The sequence below is a fragment of the Netta rufina genome (assembly GCF_964035555.1).
Source record: "Netta rufina genome assembly, chromosome: 5".
Taxonomy (NCBI): domain Eukaryota; kingdom Metazoa; phylum Chordata; class Aves; order Anseriformes; family Anatidae; genus Netta; species Netta rufina.
The window spans coordinates 38,624,634-38,640,408 of NC_140128.1; the positions used below are offsets into that span (position 1 = coordinate 38,624,634).

General features: G+C 47.1%; 1 protein-coding gene across 1 annotated transcript; it reads right to left on the reverse strand.

The window, feature by feature from the left end:
- Positions 1–8,786: 8,786 nt before the first annotated feature.
- GSTZ1 (glutathione S-transferase zeta 1) lies at positions 8,787–15,773 on the reverse strand. Its single transcript, XM_084287516.1, has 9 exons — positions 15,746–15,773; positions 14,690–14,741; positions 13,712–13,779; positions 13,060–13,140; positions 12,455–12,580; positions 11,886–11,961; positions 10,947–10,999; positions 9,681–9,730; positions 8,787–9,165 (listed from the first exon to the last, which is right to left on the reverse strand). Exons 1-9 carry the CDS (start codon positions 15,764–15,766, stop codon positions 9,039–9,041), a joined length of 654 nt encoding a protein of 217 aa, XP_084143642.1. The 5' UTR covers positions 15,767–15,773; the 3' UTR covers positions 8,787–9,038.
- Between the last annotated feature and the right edge of the window lie 2 nt (positions 15,774–15,775).

The window sequence follows — 15,775 nt, forward strand, 5'->3', positions numbered from 1 at the left end:
TTCTTTCCCTTGGTTTTGTATAGAGGAGACCACGGACTCCTGGGGTGATTCAGGAGAGGGTAAATGCAGCAGGACTGTGGGACACAACCAAATGCCACAGGTGCATTGTTTATATTAAAGATATCACAGATGGCTGTGAAACAATCTGTTTAAAATAGGAAGTCTTTTTTTAACTGTCTACCGTGAAGACTAGTTGGATAGCAGAGCGAGTACAGAACATTTCCTCTTTACCTCTTATAGGCAGTATGAGTTCACAGACCAGCTTGTATCTTGGTAATGGAGTGAAATAAAATCAGAGACAGCTCCTAGTTTGTTCTGTTTCATGAGATTATGTTTGTACATCTAAACATAAGCTAGTCTCTATAGCTTCTTGTGATATTTTCAACTTCCTTTCAGCTGCTTTGAGGGCTGGATCTTTTTTTTTTGCCTTGGGGTGTTATTTGTGAGTACAGGAGCAAGAATTCTTCACTGGTTGGTGTTGGTTGTGGGCTGAAAACCCATGGTCCCCTGTGCAGGTCTCTGGTGTGGGAAGGTGACTGGAGGACGGATATTTTTATGGCCTCCTTGAAAGAGATGGACAAAGGCAACTGTGTGAAACTTGTCCTGACTGTTGACGGACAGGTAAAAGAAACAAGAACCTCTTCTCTCCCTGTACTGGGTCACAAACCACTTCAGCTTTGCCAGCTTGGAACTGAAAACTTCATTTCCTATCCACTTATTTTTCTTCTCTTTACTGCTTCAAGGCAGAGGCATGTCACACAGATCTGTTAATACATGTCTGTAGTGAACCTCAACTCTCTTGATATTCTAGCACTTTTCCCTAAACTCAGCTTTGCTAAAATGCTCCATGTATTGCAGCAGGCGTGCCACAGGGTATGGGGTCAGTTCCAATTCTCCTCTCTCTTGGATTTGTGGTACATAAACCATTGCTTTACCATGTGCTGAAGTCTTTGGATATAGTATCTTTCATTGTCCGGCTTTGATATTCTTTTTTCCCCAAAAAATATGGGCTATTCCATTGCAAGGAATCTGTCCCTTGCAATATTTATTTTTGCTCACCCTTTGTGGCCGACAGCTAGTAAACTAACTCACTTGTTCTTTTATTTTTACACTGCCCATCACTGGTCCTGTTGCAGCTGCTCCGAGGAATCTCCAGCAGCACACCTGCCCGCCCGTTTCTGGTTCCAGAGATGACCCCATCCCCAGTGCTCCCAGCTGACGATGTGCCCCTCAGTCAGGACCTGGAGGATCCTAGTGCTGTATGTGTACTCTGTATTCTCCCTCTCGTTATTTCACCCCTCCTTAGTATATGTTCTCTAACTTGAAGCTGCTCAAGCAGCAGCACTTGCTGTCATTCTCTTAGTGAAGGCCTGGTTAAGCAGGTTTTGGAGTCCAAGATTCACTTAGGCTACAGAAATTGGTTAATTGCACTCTCAGGTGAAATGACTTTGGATGGGTTGAATTTAAGAGCCTTTGATGGGATCAGTCCACTTGGCTACTCCTAGCACAGATGGCCCTCCTGCCTTTCCTCTGTGCGAGCTGTGCCCAGGGCAGCCAGCAGTCCGAAAGCAGGCCTGGCTGGGCACCTGGCAGCAGGAGGCTGCGTGGTTTGGCATATGTTTGGCAGCTCATGTTGTTGGCATGCTGGCCCTTCAGATTTATCAGGAAAGCAAGCCTGAAAATGTGAAACAAATCTCGGGCCCAGTACCAGACAAATCTGCAGTAGCCTCAGATCTTTCTCTTTGGAGCTGCTTTGACTAGCTAGGACTTTTTTTCACAGGTCAAGAGTCAGAGCTCAGCGATAGCTGCTAGGGCTCCCAGGCCTGGGAAGAAGGATTTCCGCCCACCACTGAGGACCCTGGCGGTACCCCGTGCCCTGGAGCCACCATCTGGCAAGACAGAACCCAGTGAGGCCTGGAGGAAGAGCCCTGTCTGCCCTAAGAAGCCCAGGAAAGTTTTATTTGAACCCAGAGCATCTGAGAAGGATCTTGATGCAGAAGGTAACTGGCAACTTCCAGGTGTATTTTACAGGTCTTGTCTGCACTATCTCCTAGTACTGCTGGCAATAACTTCCAGTGCATTTCTCAGTGCACCTCCAAGGCAAGGTGGGCTTGTCTGTGCCTTGTGAATTACTGAGAACTGCTCCTTAGTCCTGGTTAAATTGCCTGATAATTTTTTACCTGTTGGGAAAATGACAAATAGAACGTGGGGTACTCTTAGTGCCAGTACTCTGTACTATAACATAATATCTGTTACCTCTTCGTATGAGTAAAAGCTTTATAAATGATGGCAAGTATTGTTAGCCTTGTTTTACAAAAGAGGAAACTGAGGCACAAGAAAGTAATCTACCACAGTGTCCTGGGACCTATCCATTAGTCTTTTTGTCCCCCTGCTAACAGCATATCACCGCTTGGTCTGTAGAAAACATTGGTTATTATTCAAGTTACAATGACTACAAGAAGAAATATATATATTCATATATATAACTAGTATAATCGTACTGACTTTTCAGTTGTGGGAAGGTAGCTGCCAAGGGGTTTGGAAATGAAATCTTTAGGTTCTGAGTGTGAATTTCAAGTCAGCTACAAGGTGTGACCAGGTTTGTGTGTAACTACTTGACAATAGTTTAGTGCTTCCCATGTGAAATCACTTAACTGGGACTTGACTTCTTACAAAGACAAACGTAACTTCATCATAAAGTTCCTTCTGCTATAGGCAGTGTGGGAAGAGGGGGGAAATGACCCTTCATCAGAGGGGTAAAATGCAACACTGACAGCATGATGGCAGTCAAAGGAAACGTGCCTTGCTTACCTGTGTTCTGCATTTCTTCTGATGAGACTTTCTTCAGGACTTTGGTCTTTCACCTTCTTTATTGCTATGAGGTAGTTTTGCTGGGTGATGGAGGAAGGAAGGAAGGCCAAAGGGCTCTTAAACCAGAGAGCTGAGGACTTGTGGGCTATGGCTGCTGGCTGCTTTCCTTATGGGACATCTTTGTGTTTCCTTTGCAGATCTGGCAGTGGAGGAGTTGCAAGGTGAGGATCTGTCTCATGGACCCTGATTTGTCTTTCCAATTTTGGTGATGGCATTCCCTTTAGTGTCACAGGCCTCTCATGCTTGATTTTTTATCTCCCCAGTGATCAGGAATAGCAAACAGGTTGTGCGTATATGTTGTGTCCTCACTACGTTTGTGTAGGTGCTTCAGACTCTCCAATATGCTTCCGTAGTCCCTTTGAACCTCAGGCACACCTCTGAGTGCATAGTCCTTTGAGACAGCAGATAAGATGTGGAACAGGCTTTGATGAAAAGGATTTTTTTAGCTTGTTCAGCAAATGGCAGGGGTTGGCATGGGAAAGGAAGAGAAACAGGGCAATAGGAGGAATATCTCTGGAAGCAGATTTAGGCTTCTGGTTGCTATGTCTCAGGCACTGACAGGCTGTTCCTCAGTAGCCCTCCTACGTGCTCTCATGAACAGTAACGCAAGGGCACAGCACAGATGAGATATCCTTCTGGGGACAGGTTCTCAGTGGGATCTAAGTCTGCCCGTGCCTGCCCATCTCTGAAGTGGCAGCCCGTTTGTCCTATATTGAGCTAGACTCCTCTCTACTAGCTCCCTCTGCTACAGATGACTCTCCTAGTAGAGCAGACTTTCCCCAAAGCCAACAGAAAATCTTCCACAGGGAGCTGTGCCTCCTGCCACCCCAACAAAAAGAGACTTGAGGCCTTTGCTTTTTCATTTCCCCCCCCTCTGAGCCCTCAGCTGCCTTGTTCTCCCCAGCGAAGGGAGCTGGAGGCGCCTCTTCAGCCTGCTCCCAGCACGGTGCTCTCCCCTCCCCAGGCAGCCCCAGCCCGCGGTGGCGCCACGCCATGTGCCTCAGCGACCCGGCAATGGCTGTTCTGGTCGGCGGAGAAGGCGTGGATCAGCGGTCCTGCAAGGATGCACTCTGGAAACTGGAAGTTGGTAAGGAGTTTGGGGCTGTCAGAGGCAATGGGATGTTGAGAATCCAGGATGACTTGGGTGGGAGGGTGTCCTCTGGGGTCTGTACTAAGGCAGTTGCTGGGTAGATTTGTCTTGCTTGTGAGTCACTCAGCAGGAGCATGCATCCCTTATCACCTTTCAGGTACTGTTTCTCTTTGCCACACCCACCCTCTATTACTTTTCTACATCTCTGCTTTTATCCCATTCTTCACTGATGTCCCTTGTCCTTGGGCATCCAGTGGTGCTGCAGGAGGCTGAGCTGACAGCTCAGCGCCCTCAGAGGCTGTGGGGCTCTATGTGAGAGCCCTCCAGGAGCTTACATTTGAATTCTGAACACAGCTGGGTGATTTTTGAAGGGCAAAAGCAATAGCGCAGTTTGCAGTGTGTGATGACTGGTGGAGAGGTGTGAGAGACAATTGCAGTACCTTATAGCTTTCTGCACCTCATCGATCCTCTCAGCCACCTTTTTGCTTTCCACCTAGTTAGTATTCCCCTCCACTCCTTACACAGAAACATTGCTGTGTAAGTCTTCTCTAGCCCCGAGTCAAAGGAGAGGAGGAGATAAAAAGGAACACGACCTTGAGTAAAGATTTTATGACATCCTCTTTAAATCTGGAGAAACTGAGTGCATGTTCAAACTCTCATACCATCTGCCTGGCATTGCTTCCACAGACAGTGATTTCTGGTTACCAGTGAGTCTCCAGCAAGAAAATGCTATGCCATCCTGCCTGCATGGTCACACTGCTACGTATGACCCAGACACCAAGCGTATCTATGTCTTTGGGGGCATAAAGGAAGACAAAGACTACAGCAACATCTACATTTTGGACACAGTCACCTGGAAATGGCTTCCTGTGGCTGTAAGTACTGCAGCTCTTCTAAGATAAAAGCACAGGAAGGGTGTCAGGTCCTGCCTGAATGTGGCATTTGGTGTGCCCGTATCTGTACTCCAGCAGAGTCATTCCGCTGTTGCTGCAGGCTGCCTGAGCTGCTTAGTCTTCTTGGATCTGTCAATCCCAGCTGTGCTGAAAGGCCACAGGCTTGGCAGAAACCAGGGGCTGTGCCTACAGTGAATGAAGCAAGGTTAAAAACATGGTTGCTGCAGAGTGCTGTGTCTGATGAAGGTGGTGTGTGGGAGGGACTGTGTGAGCAGCAGAGGGAAATGGCCTCTCATTCTCTATGGTGCTATTCACAGCTGTGTTGGATACTGAGGAACTGGTCTTTCCAAATCAGAGAGCTGCCCTGAGCACAGCAGATTTCTGAGCAATTTAGATTCTGTCATGTCCTTGCAGAGGGCCATGTCAGCTAAGGACTGTCTCTTTCCTGGCACAAGATGGCTTTTTACAGAATAATCCTGGGATGAGGTCTTTCTGTTCCCTGTCTTGTTCTGAGGCAGCTGGGGTAGGAGGCCGATTTCCTGCTCTCATCAGAGCATTCTGGTGATGCAGAGTATGCCTGTGTGGCAGAGATCTGACTGGGGAAACAATCAAGTTAAAATCGAGACTTGCTGAACTCATGGCACATCGTGGGCCCCTTTCCTATAGGCCACGCAGCAAATAATGCACTTCTCCTAACAAACCTGTGCTGAACTTTTCCCAGGCTAAAGGGAGGATGCCAATGCTGACTTACCACAGCGCAACCATCTACCGCAAGGAGCTCTTTGTTTTTGGAGGGACCTCCCATAAAACGGCATCACAGGCAGTTGGACCCTGCAGCAATGTGCTCTACATCTTCAATCCAGAGCATGAAATTTGGTACCAGCCCATCTCAGAAGGGGAGAAGCCTCTGCCTAGGTTTGGGTGAGAGTGCTCTTCTTCCAGCCCTCCAGAACAGAGCAGGAAGCCTCTTCCCACCTAACCTCCCATCCCAGTGTAGTTTCCTTAAAACATGCATGATTGTTCTTCACTGTTTGCTCCCTCAAAATGGCCCTATGTTTTGAGTAATGTGCTGTCAGGAATCCTGATGGGGTTCTGTGGGTTGCAGTGGCTGAGGGTAGGGGCAGGTGCAGATGGAGGGAGCTATTGCAGCTCATTAGGAGAAGCCAAGGCAGTGTGAACTAAGGCTAACACTTCTTGGAACTTGCAGAAGACACTTTGCTCGCTTGTTTCTTCTTTGATCAGGCATTCAGCTACTCTGCTGAAGAACAAGCTGCTGATTTTTGGCGGTCAGAGGACTTCTCTCTACTTCAGTGACATGCACATCCTGGATCTGGGTAAGAAAGTCTGTTCCAGGTAGCCACATCTGGAGGGTCTGTTCTAAGGCAAGGACTGGGAAATGAGGCAAGCAGAATGGGAAGGCAGCATTAACATTGTAAAAATACTTCTTAATCAGTGGAGATAGAGAATTACAGGCTAAAGAAACCCTTTGTGGGATAAGAAGGGAGGGAATGGGGAAAACCAAGAAACTCCTTTTCTGGAAGACAGGTAACAGAAAAGGTAAGTTGCTGATGTGACAGACTTTTGAAGCTGTTGTCTAGTTGTGAGGCTGAGAAATGCTACTAAGAGTACTTATTGGACATTTTGTTTGCCTTTTCCCTGGCTTTCAGGTTTCATGGAGTACACACCAGTCCCTTTCATTGCAGGACAGCCTTCTGCACGTTGGTAAGATCCTGTTGCAGACCCAGGAGCTCTGTCCTTTCTCTGTGATGCCAGGCTTAAAAGGCATCTGTGATCAGACCCAGTTACGTATCTGTACCCCACTAGTCAAAATACAGTGGGTGGTTCCTCTGCAGTGGGACCAGAAATTCCTACTAGCTTGTAAGCCTGTGCTTGGTGCTTGTAAGGTGTTGGGGTGCAGATCATTTAGGATCCCTGGGAGTCTGCCTTTCATGCTAGGGGAAGTTTTCTTCTGTGTTCTAATGGGACTGTATTGCCTGCTGTTTGGTCTCCATGGTACCTGGAGTATAAGACATCCCGAGAGAGGAAGAAACTCTTGTAGCAGAAATGTGCTGGTCCTAAAGAGACTCTATCACCTGCTAAAATACTGACTTAAATCAGACCGTTTAGCCTGTTATTTCATTTTGTAGAGCAAAACACAGAAGTTCTGATGGATCCTTTTGTGGTAATGAGGTGTTTTTCAGGCCTGATAGATTCCTTGACTGGTGGAGGGAAACAGCTTTTTCAGGGTTACTCAGCAAGTCAGGGCAAAAGAGGACAAGAAGAAAACTTCCATTCTTTGGTTTAAGCCCCCAGCTTGCGGTTCGAGTCTACCCACCTCTGCCCGTTCCTGATTGAGGCAACCCCAGCAGGTTCTGTGATAGTCACCTTAAGGTTTTGCTCTGGTCCCAGTTTTCATGCAGCTCTGGCTGTGTCGGACTGCAAGGTTCTGATCAGCGGAGGCTGCAATGCCAGGGGAGCCCTGCAGGACGCCTTTGTTTTTTGCCTAGGTAAGTGAATCTCCCTCCCCGTTTCCACAGTTGACAGTGACTGCGGGGCTGCAGTGCCATTTCTAAACACCTAGTCCCATCTGTTTGTTTCACCCAATGCATTAGGAATATATTTTTGTTTGCTTGTTTTTCCTGTATTGATAGACCCTTTCTACTTCAGATACTCTTTCATGGAGTACAGTGAGCCACCATGACCTCTGCTCTGTGCCCCGAGCTGGCCACACGCTGCTTCATCTGACTTCCCCACACCTGATGGATGTAGGCAAGGAGAACAAAGATGAGCATAACCTGCACACAGTGTTGGTCTTTGGGGGCTCCAACTGTGCCGGGACCTTTTACAATAGCACAATCAAGATCCAGCTGGACCTAGGATAATCAGAATGAGTCTGGAACTGCAAGGACTCCTCACCAGCATAAAGACAAAGGTGGCAATAAATGAGTCCAAGCAATGTGGCAGTCCAAGTTTCTATATGCAGGTGAATGCTGCCTTGGCACAGGATTATCACTGTTTCGTAAAGTCTTTCTGAATGCTGTGGGTATTGCCCTCTTAGGGCAGCTGATACACAGCATTAGATTGGCAGAAATGCCCTCCTGTATCACTGGCTTGGCACCTGAGCTTGTTTGCTGAAATTTCGGTGGGAGCTGAGCTAAGCCTGCACAGAAACACAATCACAGGCTTCTGGTTTTCCTTCTTGACTTACAGGTTTCTGGGCTTGAATTTCTGGGGTGCTCTGAGCTCTGAAGGTCGCTCAAGTGTGTGGTTTCATTTGGGATGGGTGGAATGGGATTTACTGCTGCAGGCTGGAAATTCCTCATAGTCAGAGTACCAGCAAGTTTCTGGCTTGGTGGGAAAGAAAAGTTTGGATTCCCTTGGGAAACAGTTTGCAGATGAGGACTAGGAAAATGCCTAGAGCAGTGTCTAAGGATGGGAAAAGGAAAAGAATGCCATCATTTTCACCATCTGGGAGCGAGCTGTAGTCTTGCTGACTACAGCACACCTGCTTTGCTCTAGACAGACCTTTACTTCTTGTGGATATATGGAAGAGGTACAAATCAGTTGTGCCAGGCAGTAATTCTCTTGCAGGGAGTGACAGAGCTGCTGACTGTTGGCTGTCACACCTATAGGGACCCATCATGGGTTAGGAATAAACTCTCAGCTGTCAGGTATTAGCCCTTACTGCTCATATCCATGGCATTGAGGATTATGCCATAGCTCTAAGGCAGCTGCAAGGACAAGAGGTGTGCTGCATTAGCAGTGCACTGTGTATGCTGTTCCTTTATGTCCTTTCTAGAGACAGTGGAAAGGAGAAGCCCCTGTGTGGAATCTGGAATTGGTTTAACGCCCCTTAGATGTCTATGGCTACATACCACAGTCCAAAGCTATACAAAGAGGGCTTCTGATAATTCCATTCTGATGTTTCTGCTTTAATCTGTTTCATGGACATACAGAAGTTAGAAAAATATATTCAGAAGTAGCTGCAAGCTTTCTAGAACAGGCACAGCTTCTGTAATTCCTTGAGGCTACTTCTGCAGCAGTAAGGCTTTCCTCTGTCCTTCCCATCAAAGTGACAGTGAGACATGAGTACAGGGCTTCTGGCTGGCACCAAGTCCTACTCAAGCTGTGGCTGTTGTCCCCTTTGCCATTCCAGCTTACTTGATTTAATGGGTAGAAGGGCTTCAAGCTCGCAACTCTGCAGGAGTGTCTGGTTGCCGGGATGGGTGGCTTACTTTGAATGCCTCTAGCTCCAGGAGGGCTTTGTTTATTCTAGTTATTGTGGGATATGGACCCAGATCCACATTGAATCTGCAAAAGGAAGAGGATTTGTGAGGTACAATCAGCCAGCCAGTGCAGCGCTGAGCAGGATAGAGCAGTGTGCTGTGCCTGCCCAGTGTGGGTGAATCTCATAGGCTGGGGTGCATTTGCCTTAAGAAAAAAGATCAATTCCTGTAGGTTTAAAAATAAATGGTAGAGGAAAGTTAGGCTATTTATTTCCTCCAAGTTCAGTAGGTTTTTACATAGTGTTCAGCTTATGGGAAGAGGGCACTATGGCTTGCCAGGAAATCTCGCAGTCACTACTTGCATAGGTTTAGGCTTTTCAACAAATATAGCCAGATTACTCTCCCCCACCCCCTACCCCACATACAGAGTAAGCATAAGACAAAGAGGGAGAGAGGATGTGGGGTGCAAGCAGCCTTAGCTTTCCTAAGGACATAAATCAGGTTTCCTACAGGGACCCCTGAGAAGACAGCCCAGCTTATTATTTCCAAGATTAGGTGCCCTTAAAGAGTACCTAAGGCTAACAGTTGAGCATTAATTACCTTTCAGCATTGGCAACTTGAGGCACCAAGCACAGATCAGCCATGGAAACCTGCAAATGGAGCACAGAGAAAAGGGGTCAGTAATTACGCTATCAGCCAGTAGCATCTGATAAGATTTCATAAGTTGTTTTGTTGTGTAGAGCTCATTATTTAAATGAGCTTTAATACCACAAGGTACAAGGACAGGAAACTTACAGAAATTACTAATACAAGAAGTTATCAGCCTTTAGGGATCTTGGTATTTACCAGCTGATCATGATGACCTCAAGCACACACTGCTTCTATAGCAACCACCACTGAGCAAACAAGTCTGCTGGCAAGCTGCAGAGGGAGCAGACTAGGCTGTGTGTGTTGCATAGCTGGGAAAAGATGTGTAAATTTCACCTGTTTGCATTGCAGGAGCATCAAAAACCTCCCAACAAGAATCAAGACCAGCTGAATGATAGGGCTTTTGCACACAAGCTCAAGGATGCATTCTGAAAAGACTCAGGGATAATATATTTAGCTGCCTATCTGCACAAAAGATGCCCACACCATTCTCCAGGTCATGAAACTCTGGGCACCTTTTTGGGAACACATTTTTCAGCATAAGATCTCATTAACTAGTCTTTGCCCATCAAGAGCTCCACAATGCTCCTGCTGTACAATCCTCTGCATCACAGGATATTGCAGGAGCCTTCCTTTTCTGCCAGCCTTTTATAGGAAACATCTGATTGCCCACTAAACAGGGCAGTTAAATGGAAAAGACCTAAATGACCCTTGCTTGGAAAGGGTCAGAGCAGCTTGCATGCAATTTCTTTCTAAAATCTGCCCATGATAAAACTGAAGAGACAGAGCAGGAAAATTATACAACTTGGTTAAAGCTCACACAGGACCAAGTTACAAAATGAATCTGTTTCTTGAGCCAAGCTTTGTCCCTACAACAGGACACTTTGAACTCCAAATCTACTAAGGATGAAAGATATTTAAACTGTTCCCACATCATTTAGTGGCAGCCAGTTCCCAGATCCTAGATAGAGCTGCAAATCCGGCTATGAGTATGTTATAGGCAGGAACAAATAAACATCTTTGTAACTATTTGCAAGTCAGTAATGGCCGAAGTAGGCTCCATGCAGCTGTTTTTCCTGTGGTGTAGGCACAGTATGTGACTTCAGATACGGGATGTGGTTGTGCTGTCTCTCCACAACTAATTCCCTTTTCTAGCTTATGTAATATGCTGGGGCTTCCAGTTCTCCAGTGATACACAACACTTTCTCAGGTACTTACCTCATCGCCCACACAGTAGCGTCCAGCAGTCTGCTGCAGAACCTGTTCCAGTGCTGTCAAGAGAGGGTGCATTGGAGTAAGGCATTGAAAACTCATTTGGAAGGAACCCCACAGACCTTTTAGACTGGGATTGTGAACAAGAGCATTTCAGCTCTGAGTTGAGGATGAAAAAGGAGCAATCTGGGGCAGAATCTAGAAAGTAGAAAGAACAGAAATCCTACAACAGCATAGTTATGGGAGTCTTTAGTGTCCTTCAGCATTTTATTACCCAGGGTGATTTCAGCTGTTTTGGGCAATGCAGCTGAAATACTAAGAGCACAATGTGGAGATATGCGAGAGTGGGAAGGAGAAAAATTACAAAGATTCGGTCAGTTTGTATCTATCTAGAAGTGAAGATAGGCCTGTCATTCTAGCGTATGGGCGAAAGGGTTCTGAGGAAACAAAAAGCTCTGTGTTTCTCACTGGGAAGTACAGAAATACTTGCTGAATTCTACTTGCTGAATTCTGTGGGAGTTTGCCATCAGATGTCTTTTGTATACAGAAAAAAAATCATGCCAATATTGGTTGATAGAACTTCAAAGCGAAAGCCACTAGTTTGGGAGCAGCTGGGTGAGAAGCAGAAGTGCTGTCAGCCCTTGTGCTTCAGGGTGAATCAACTGCTGCAGTGTAGAGAACAGCCCGAGGCTTTCCCTCTTCTCTGTGTAGCACTGGAAGTACACTATGGACAGTATTTTCCCTCCAAGACCCTGGAGACCTAACAGTCTTCGACATGGGATTCTGGGTAAGAAGAGCATTTTGTCTCCCAGCAGGGTAGAACCCAGCACAAGAGCCTAAGGCAATCTGTTGTTCTGGTTGAGGACAAAATAGGGCCCCTGTGTGCTATACCACAGAGTTTTGAAGGGTACTCAAAGTGTGGATCATTTTGCAGACAGGATGTACCTTGGAAGCCAGACGCAATGCACTTCTGAGCCCATTCTGTTTTTTTCTCCCCCATTTGTTTCAGGACGCTCAAGTTCTGTGAAGGTAAGCGATCTCCAGGTTAGATTGACTGCAGTTGGCAGGGAGGAGGGATGAGGAGGTGCCAAACCTGAGTGCCCTGCCTGAGCTCAGCCTGCTGAGCCCTGACCTCACCCTCAGTGAACAATGCACCCTGCTCACTCTCTCTCCTGGGTCTGTTCTGTAATAGCAGCTGCCAGGGTATCCTTTTTGCCTGTGCCCTTAGGGTCACTCCTTCTTCCTAAAACACTGTAGACCCTGCAGTGAAACCATATGAATCACAGATATGGGTTCCTGGAAAGAACCCTGGGGTGCTGTGGGATTTTCTTTGTATGAAATCCTGTTGCCATTCACAGATTAGGCAGAGGCTAAGTACAGATTTCATTTCCTAACGCACAGACTTCAGGTCTGCCACTCTACTGGCCAGCAGCAGAGACTGAGCTTTGAACACACACAGACTCCTGGAAATCCATCCTGTTTTTCTCATTTGTATGGATATGAAAAAGCAATACCTGGAGTGGCTGAATGCCAGAGGCAATGTGATCCGAGATCATTCTGACTTGGGCTCTCTTCTTTGGATCTTGGGGCAGGAGTCTGGGGTTAGGACGCGTGTCTTCTAAATAATGAATTATAGCTAGCTGTAATGAACAAAGAGATAAGGGGAGGTTACTGGGGAGCAGAGGAAACGTATGCATCCTGAACACCTAGGAAAGGAGAATTTCTGGCTGGTCCAGCAGAACAAGACAGCTTTTGAATGGAGTTTGTTACTAATCCAAGCAACTGCATATCCCCTTGGATGTTTGGTTGGGATCTTCTGATTTGTCCCTGCTGTAATTTCACGCAAACCCTGGCACAGCCTTCTAAACCAGACTACACACTGTTCAGTACAAGGTGGGATTTTGAACCAAAGCCAAGTTGAGTTTAAATAGGAGTTTCCTAGTAGGGACTACATGCTTTTTCTACCCCCAAGTGGGATTCTTTTAGTTATCACAAATGCCGTAAGTTTTGTAATGCACAAAGGAAAGCTCTGGGGGAAGACACAAAGAAAAGCCTTCCCCTCCAGCCTGGGCAGCAGGCTAGGGGTGAATGACTAGCAAGAAAGTGGCTGTTAACTCACCGACTGAGAAAGGGTGATGCCATCAATTTTCAAGGCTGGGACTTGCTGCATTGGATTCACTGCTTTAAATTCAGCAGAAAGCTGTGGAAATGAACCTGAGATTACTGCAACCAGAAATTATTCTTCTTTTCTTCCCCTTGAACTCAGTTAGCAATTTTTTTTTCTTGTTTTAACCTGACTTTTCCCTCTACCTCAGTACTAATATTCATGGTACATTACACTATACTGTTAGCCTACAGCAAGTTCTTGCTGGGGCTCAGGGATCACTGCATCCATGGCCAGACTGCCTTACGTCTTTATAAACCATCAATACAAGCTCAGGATGGGTGGTACCACAGCAGTGTTACTATTACCATTCTAGCTCTCCAACTCCATCTCAGCCTATACTGGCACATCAAGCTTCCTCATCAAGATCCTCAGCCTTATGAAATTCAGTCACCGATGTTTAAGGCAGAGGAGAAAACCTGTGGTCTCCTGCAGTCATCTACTTCTGCCTTGCATGCCAGGGAACACTGTTTGAAAGCACCTATTACAGAGAAGCAGTGTGGAATGCAGTGACTTTCCCTGTGAACGTTCTAGTGCTGATCCCAATTCTCCTGATGATCCCCAAGTTCAGCACCCCTGGAGGGACCAACAGTAGCTGTATCCTTACCTGCTGCCCCCCATCCTTCAGGAGGTTCACTGGCACCTGGTCATAGGCAATCCCTTTCAGAGCCAGTGCTAGGGAGAACAGAGAACACAGCTTCAGACAGGCATGCTGAGGCAAGTTTCATTTCCTCAGGGAAATGTTACCATCTCCATTTGGGAAAAAAGAAGGCTTTAAAAGTAGAAAAGACCCTATCCCTTGAGAAAAGGCAGCTTGAATCCAATGAGAAGATAGTGATCTTTGAAAAATCAAGTGCAAACGAAGGACCAAAGCACAAAAGATCAGTCCTGGCAAAAACACTGACAAGCTTTGTCATTCTTTGCAACATAGCCCTTCCTGATGGGGGGCTTAGGCAGGGCAGGGGATCCAGTTTTCGCCTGCCAAATCATTTTCCAAGCTATCTCAGTCTAAGCAGGGTCCATTCTCAGCCCTGCTTAGCTCTCAGGATCAAGGCAGATCACAGTCTGATGCAGTACGGGTGTACAACAGAATGTAGGGTACCACTAAATAATGCGGCAGAAACAGCCATCTGCATCATGTTAGCTTTACAAAAGGAGTCATTCTCTCTAACTAGCTGCACAGACAAATCTCCAAAAAATACCAAGGGAAGGGAAAAATCTTCCAAAGCCCATCAAGCAGGGCTTGTCCACAGGCAAGGAACTGCTGCTGCTTCTGCCCTCTAGTTTGGAGTCTAGGTAGAAGTTTGCAGAAGCCATGTACTCCCCTCCCGCTTCCCACTGCCTCTTGAATGTCAGATGGCTACAGGAGATATTCTCAGATTCTGTGCTAAGTGGAAATCCTCCAGTCTGCTCCTACCCCTTCCCCCACCTCGAGGTACGCTGTGGTGTTCCCTCCCACTCTAGAGAAGGTGGAGAAAATGCAATGTCACTGTCCCAGGTTCATGTTTGCTGATCTCTCTCTTAATAAGTGACTGATTAATTCAGTTAGTGAAGGGGAGGATGCTGCTGTAAAACTGGAACTTACCAATTCTCACCCTCCATGAACAGGAGCTTCGGAAATAGCCATAAAGTATCGGCTGAGGAGAGAAAGATAAAGTAGTTATATGGTGGGAATAAAAGAATATTTTAAGGGGGCCAGTGCATTTCAGGAAGTTTAGGATAAAGCAGAGCAAGTTTTGCCAGAGGAGGGTGCCTTTCTGGAAGTGACTGTTCCTGTTCTGGGTGTACAGGTTGTGCCACTGCTTTTCAAGCTGGCTCTGTAATTAGTTTAATCTCTTTCTAAACACACACAAACAATCTTAAAATTATCCCCTACAACGTTTCCCTCTTTGCTCCTACCAGATGCTGCTGACTGCTGTGCTGTCACGGATTCTTGAAGCAAATTCCCCACTGATTTTGCCAAGCACCTGCACTGGGCACTTGAGTGGCATCAAATCGCTTTTCCAGCCACGGAGGGCAGGGCCAGACCTCCTTCGAAGTGAGAGGAGCTCCTGCTGCTCGGGGTGAATGCTAAGATTGCAGGCAGCTCACCTGCACCCGGACTGCAGCACCGAGGCAGCTCTCCCAGGTGCTTTCACCCACCCAAGCGCTTACCTTTTCTGACGCCATGGTCACTGCGTGCAGTGTGCTCCAGGAAATACAAATCGCCCCTCGCCTCTCCCTGTTACCTCAGCTGGGGGGGGAAGGCTTTATGCTAAAGCCAATGAGAAGAGGACCATGCCCCCACATCTGTGCCCAGGACACGCAAACGCAGCCAGGCAGGTTGAAAACTTTGAATTGTAGCCAGCTGCACGGGCTGTGGGTGTCAGAGCTCACCGACGTGCTGTGAGGTCGGGAAGACATCTGGGGACCTGGCTGCTGCCTCGAGGCGTTTGCTCTGAGTAAATAGGACAGCCGGAGCGACTGCCAGGCTCTCAGCAGCTGCCAGTGCAATAATAACACACCCCTGGGAATCAAACTGAGGAAACTGAAGCCACGTGCAGAATTTCTGCAGAAAAGAAGAGAAAAAGACGAGAAGCCCCAGCCGACCCCCTCCTCCCACAGCGCCGGGTCCGCTCCCCGCGGCCTCAGCCCCCGCTACCTTGGCTGCGGCCGAGCTCATGGCGGCGGC

Coding starts and splice junctions, on each gene's coding strand:
- GSTZ1 (XM_084287516.1), bottom strand. CDS start 15,766: ATGAGCTCGGCCGCAGCCAAG. Junction 13,141..13,711: donor TGAAGGATGGGGGGCAGCAG/GTAAGGATACAG, acceptor TCATTTCCACAG/CTTTCTGCTGAATTTAAAGC. Junction 11,962..12,454: donor CTGGCATTCAGCCACTCCAG/GTATTGCTTTTT, acceptor TTACCTTCACAG/AACTTGAGCGTCCTGAAACA.